Source organism: Monodon monoceros, unplaced genomic scaffold, assembly GCF_005190385.1.
Source record: "Monodon monoceros isolate NGI ecotype Baffin Bay Population unplaced genomic scaffold, NGI_Narwhal_1 Super_Scaffold_17, whole genome shotgun sequence".
NCBI classification, from domain to species: Eukaryota; Metazoa; Chordata; class Mammalia; order Artiodactyla; family Monodontidae; genus Monodon; species Monodon monoceros.
Window position 1 is genome coordinate 5,715,800 of NW_021703773.1, and position 6,000 is coordinate 5,721,799.

Sequence of the window (6,000 nt, forward strand, 5' to 3'; positions counted from 1 at the left end):
ATCAGACCTGCATATTTGGTTAGAGCAGAGTTTCTAGGGAAGGGGCCTGCTTAGAAAACTCCACCCTCCCAATGACCTGAGCAAGAGGGCTGCCAAGGGCTGCTGCGGGGAGTCTGAGGACTGCAGGGGAGCCACAGGGTGGGGGCCGTGGATATGGGAAGAATACTAGCCTGGGCCTGGTGCTGCCACCACAGAACCTTTAGTCCTGGACCAGACTGAAGAGCTATTTCCTTCTCTGGGCCTTTTTCTCAGCATCTTTGTTTCAGCATCTATCAGATGAGGGGGGTGTGTTTGAACATCTCTGAGGACGCTGAGCATTGACATTTTATGTCTTTGACAAACTGCTGAATTCTGTTTCCCGCCCTGACATTTCACCTATGGTGATTTCTGCCTCTTTACGGAGCAGGGACTCATTCATAGGAAGCCTTGTAATCAAGTATCAGCTCCTACGGGCAGGGACCGTAGGTTTACTCTCACTCTTGACAAAGGCCACTGGAATACTTTTGGGTGCTTCTACTAAGAGCCAAACTTACGTTTCTGTCTTCCCTTCGAGCAAGGGAAGGTCAAAAGAAAGAAAACAGAGTGAGCCAAGGATTTTTTAAGGAGGACATGGCGGGTAGGACAGTTTCCATCCCACCTTACTCTACTTGACCTGTAGACAGGGAGGGGCAAGGGTCCCATCTTATCAGTTGAAGGAAGTGGAATTTCTCTGAGTAGCAAGCAGGCACACAGGCCCAGTCCTTGCAGTATGAAATGCTCTGTGAGGTTAACAGATAATATCAGGGGAAATTAAGGACAGCCCTAAGTGGGCACCGACCCTCCCTGGAGTCCATCTCAACAAGGCTGTGCCGAGCTGGACCAGGGTGGGGAAGCAGTGCTGGGAGAGGGTCCTGGGAGTGGCTGCCTGGGGAGGATGGAACAGGGGCCACAAGAGGAGAAAGGCTTCCAGAATCAGGGAGGAATCACACTCCAGTGGAAGCCAGGGAGTGTAGGGGAGGCACTGAGAGAGAAGTGAGCTGGTGTGTTTGTTTGTTTGAATCCATTCCTGTTATTTGATGCTGAAAATTCTCCTGGTTCACCACTGGGACTCCTTCCTATTAGCTGGCGTGTCCTGTTGCCAATCCCCCAGTGGTCTTTGGAGGCTATTGTGCTCTTTTGTACAATAAGGGATTCTGGGCTCCTCTTCTATACTTACCGCCCCAGATGTAGATGCAGCCTTTCTTCATGGAGCTGTGGTTTCCATTCCAGACACATCTGTAGCATCATTGCCTGGTGGACTCTGTGAGTGGTTCCGTGGCCCTTGTCCATCCTGATCCTGGCTGGCCATCTGTCTCCTCATACTATCTCTCTCCTATTTCATTTTTGGATGGCCCTGCTTGCAAACCCAAGCTGATGGCTGACTGACGCACACCTTCATGCCGTGTCTCCGGGCCCCCCAGCATTCAGCCCTTTTGTGTACCCGTGACTCTTAGCGCTGCTTTGCTTCTGATAAGCTCAACGGCAAGGCTACTTCTTACGCTAAGAGCTCTTTCTTTTCAACGATCCTCTGTTATCCTCTAGTCAGTGGAGAATCTCCCTGTTTTCTTTTGTATACTTTTTTTTTTTTTTGGCCACACCGTGTGGCATGCAGGATCTTAGTTCCCCAACCAGGGATCCAACTCATGCCCCCTGCAGTGGAAGCGTGGAGTCTTAACCACTGGACCGCCACAGAAGTCCTGCCTATTTTCTTTAACGTCTTTTTTTTTTTTGGTACCTTTGGACCTCCTTCACCCATTTCCCCTAATCCCCACCCCCTGCCTCTGACACCACCAATCTGTACTCTCTGTATCTATGAGCTTGTTTGTTTTTAAACAGCTCTTTTGTAAATGGTTGAATCTCCATCTGGGGCAGGAAGGTTAGGAGTCACTTGTCGTATAAGAGGGCACAAGAGCCTCTAAAGTACACGGGGCCATGGTGACAGGACACATGAGCTGATGTGAAGGATTCTCAATGATGAATTTAAAGTTTTAGTGTAGTTTCGGGGCTTAGAGTTCGCAAGAAAAGTTTTAATGGCTCAGAGCAGGGTCCACAATCTTTACCTGGACTTCAAGAACAGACTGTTGGGCTTAATTCCTTGGGAATCGTCATCTTCCCACTGTGGGAACAATGCAAGGGTGCTGGAGGGGGTGGGTGTGTTGACCTCTAGGTAGGGCGGTTTGCCTGGGGGGCCCTCCTATGGATGACCCTGGGTGTGTCCACCTGAGATGCGGCCTCACAGGCTTCGAAGGTATTGTGTGTTGGCCAGGAGAGCAGAACAGCTGAGAGGTCTTGGTGGCAACTGAGGAAGAGTGGCGCTGCGGTCACCAGGGGCCAGCGGGAGGCCAGATCCTTGGCCCTAACCAGCCTTTAGGGACGTGTCCGTCAGGGTCACTTAAGTCAGGTAGTTTGAGGAGAGTTTAGTAAAGGGATGATCTACAAAGTTGAGGGCAGGAGGTTGGAAAACCAAAAGGGAAATCGTGGTGCCTGGGGCCAGAATTGGGCCTGAAGGAGTGAGGAAGGTGTTTACTGGAATCCAGAGAGACAGAGAGACAGAGAGAGGTAGAGAGGGAAAGGCCTCACAGGAGCTGTCACCTGCCATCCTGGCTGGGCACAGGGAAAGAGCTGGAAGGTAGAAACTCACCCTCGCTGGCCTCCTGCCCTCGGCTCTGCTGCCAGGCTCCTTGATGGCCCAGTCCAGCCAGAAGACAGAGGACAAGGGGGCCCATTGATGCTGCCCTGTGGGCCAACCTCCTGGGGCACCAAGCAGGGGCAACAGAAGATTCCAGCACAGCAAGTAGAGGGGAAATTGGGAGGGGTGTGTGTGGAGCAGTCCTGAGCAAGTGCGTGAGTTTGTGTGTGTGTATGTGTGTTGAGCCTCACAACACACTCTTCTTGCTTTGGGGTGAGAGCGGTGACCTGTGTCCCCAGTCCCCTTGAAACAGGAGGGAAGGGGGCAGGGCACAACCTTTGAAACAATAACATAGCTCGAGGACATGGCATAAACTGATCAGCACCAAATAGGTCCAAGCCTTGAGCCTTAGTATCTGCTCAGTGCAGCACATCGGCAAGCTAAACGACACACCCACAGGAGCCATGACAGTTCCAAGGCCGCCCATAAAGGTCAAAAAGTGGGCTGTGGCCCAATTTCTGGAAATCCCCACCCCTTTCCCCAAAATAGCTGGAATACTCTTCCCACTCATTGGCCTACGAAACGACTCACTCCTATAAAAACTGACAACCCCATACCATGGGGCCTTCTAGGTGGCCCACACTCTGTCTGTGGAGTGTGTTTCTCTCTAAATAAATCCACTCCTTACCTATCACTTTGTCTCTCACTGAATTCTTTCTGCAATGAGACATCAAGAACCTGAGCTTCATTAAGTCCTGAGACCAGGTGTGTGATCTCAGTTAAAAGAGCATGGGTTCGGGTTTCCCTGGTGGCGCAGTGGTTGAGAGTCCGCCTGCCGATGCAGGGGACACGGGTTCGTGCCCCGGTCCAGGAAAATCCCACATGCCATGGAGCGGCTGGGCCCGTGAGCCATGGCCACTGAGCCTACGCGTCCGGGGCCTGTGCTCTGCAACGGGAGGGGCCACAGCAGTGAGAGGCCCGCGTATCACACACACACAAAAAAGAGCATGGGTTCAAGTCCCAATCTGAATTGCACGGTTTCACCCTTATGCTCAAGATCCTCAGTCCCCAAATGTTCTCCCCCACCCCCAAATATCTCCTCCACTCACAGGTTGACGCCTGAAATCCCCTGTTTGTTTTTTTTTTTTTCTCCTCTATTAACTTTAATCACATTTTCAACATGCAGCCAAGAATGAAGCTTTGACAGCAAGCCATAACTTTACACAAGCAAGCACTGTCACTTTTCTGCAGTAGCAACACTGAGATAACACAAGAGTTGAGTATTTTCTTTCTTGTGCCTTTCTTTACTGAAGAGCAATAAAAAAAAAAAAAAAAAAAAAAAGACCTGAAAGATTTATCCATACCTCAAATTCATTTGCCATAAATCTCTTGAAATTATTGCATTTAATTCTGCTTGGTTTATGGCAAATAAAAAATCAACTTAGTTCCTCAATTAGATCGGTAAATGCAGATTTTTCAAGATCACAGTGATGACAGAACTGGTACATGTTTCATCTTAATACACCTGCTTATGAGAACAGACATTAAACACTAAAAAGGATTTACATTTAACATGGATCATTTGCCACGTGGGCAAATACTTCTGGTTTGCTCAGAGCCGGAGTCTTCACGTGGTTCCAGAGGGACGTCTTGGCAGGTTCTGCTGATTACTCATTAAACAGCTGAAACACGTATAGACATGATTTATCTTACAAAGCTTACCCGCAGCAAAACACACGCAAAAATGAGGTAAATCCATGGGCAAGATTATGGTTCTTGGAAAGGGTAAAAGTCAACTCTATTTTTGGTAAGCTTTTCCTTGTGAGCACATTTTAAAAGCTGAAAATATGAAGTGCTGGAAGGCCACAAACTTAACAAGCACGTCTTGTCATCCAGTGAAACACGGCATTACGCTGCCATGCAAAATCTGCAACTTCTCCCAACAGAGGCCAATTCAGAAACCAAAGCGGCTCTCTTTGAAGAGCAGAGACAAAGTTTTGACTCTCTTCAATGTGGTCTCTGCTCCCAGGACAGTTGTTTCTCAGGACATTACTCATGGAATAACACTGTACACACTCTTCCAAGAGCCAGGGAGGCTCTGACAGGCAGCCACCATATCGGCCTTCGGAGCCACAATAATGAAGTAACATTAGCCCTGCATAAGAACGAATTAAATTACTTTTCTAAGAAGTCTGTATTTACAGTTCTCCGAGATAATCAATGGAAACTAAGACCAATCCTCATTAACAAAGAGCATGTTTATACCATTTTCCTCCTACTTCTCCCCATTTAGAGATACAGGCAGATACAGGAAATTAAAACTGGGAAGATGTGGCATTCTTCTTCTAGGAAACAGCTAAGACTCCGGTAGCAGTTTCTTTCTTCTGCAGAAGAGTGACACTGAATACGCTGCTCAACTTGAGGCAGAGGCTGAGCGGTTTCTGAGGGGAAGGCAGTATTTTCTCATCAGTCTGTCACTGTTACGGCTCAAGTTCTCCAAAGGCTGGGTATTTTGCCAGGCCCCTCTCCATCTCGGCGTATTGTTCTTTCAGCCTCTCCATGGCTGTTCTGTGCTCTTCGTCCACTTCAGCCTGTTTGCTGTGCTGTTCTTTCATGAAATCCTCCCACTGCATTATATGCTGTTTCTCACTAGCTATTAAATGGTCATTATGCATCTTGTTTCGCTCCCGTTCCCTCTGTTGGAGCCTACAGACCGAGTCTGTAGCTGCTTGCAATCTCTGGAGAACTTGGTTTAAGTTGTCTTGCATTGTTTCCCTACACGTGGGAAGAGTATGTTCATTTGTTTCATGGATCATATTCTTCAAATTTTCAAGAACTCGCATTTCTCGAAGACCACGTTTTTCTTCAAATTCTTTCACAAAATAACGGGTTTCACCTTGGATAACTGGTCCGTGATCTAACAGCCTTGAATGAATTTCTCCAAGATCCTTGATAATGAGGTGGGCTGGCGAGCCCGCGGTCCCCAGCGAGTCCTTCGTCTTGCCGCCGCCGCCGCCGCCGCCGCCGCCGCCGCCGCCCGAGGCGGCCTCACAAACCACGGGGGTCTCCGTCCCTCCGCCGCTCATCCCGGCCAGCTCCGCCCATCCGCGGCCGCGCTGCCGAAATCCTCTGTTTTTAAAAAGCTTTCTGTCCTGAGCTAAAGGTTCCGCTAACTGTAAAGTGACCTTCACATTCATGACACCACAAGCAAGGAGGAAAGGAAACGGACACTTCCTGTGTTCTTGCTCTGTGCCTGACCCACATGTGAGAGGTCTGACATTGACAAGACTCATAAATGGCCCCAGGACATTGTAGGACAAGTATAACAAGTATTCCTAATTCACACGTGGGGC

The 6,000-nt window shown here is 49.0% G+C and overlaps 1 protein-coding gene across 2 annotated transcripts; it reads right to left on the reverse strand.

Moving 5' to 3' along the window:
- Positions 1-4,537: 4,537 nt before the first annotated feature.
- On the reverse strand, positions 4,538-5,733 carry LOC114897605 (biogenesis of lysosome-related organelles complex 1 subunit 5-like). Of its 2 annotated transcripts, XM_029226570.1 has the most exons (2): positions 5,505-5,733; positions 5,126-5,383 (listed from the first exon to the last, which is right to left on the reverse strand). In XM_029226570.1, exons 1-2 carry the CDS (start codon positions 5,731-5,733, stop codon positions 5,304-5,306), a joined length of 309 nt encoding a protein of 102 aa, XP_029082403.1. In that variant the 3' UTR covers positions 5,126-5,303. The 2 variants fall into 2 exon arrangements, with proteins under 2 accessions (XP_029082401.1, XP_029082403.1); XM_029226568.1 differs by having other exon boundaries at positions 4,538-5,733.
- Between the last annotated feature and the right edge of the window lie 267 nt (positions 5,734-6,000).

What these genes read in the sequence shown, in the direction of transcription:
- LOC114897605 (XM_029226568.1), bottom strand. Translation starts at nt 5,733, where the DNA reads ATGAGCGGCGGAGGGACGGAGACCCCCGTGGTTTGTGAGGCCGCCTCG.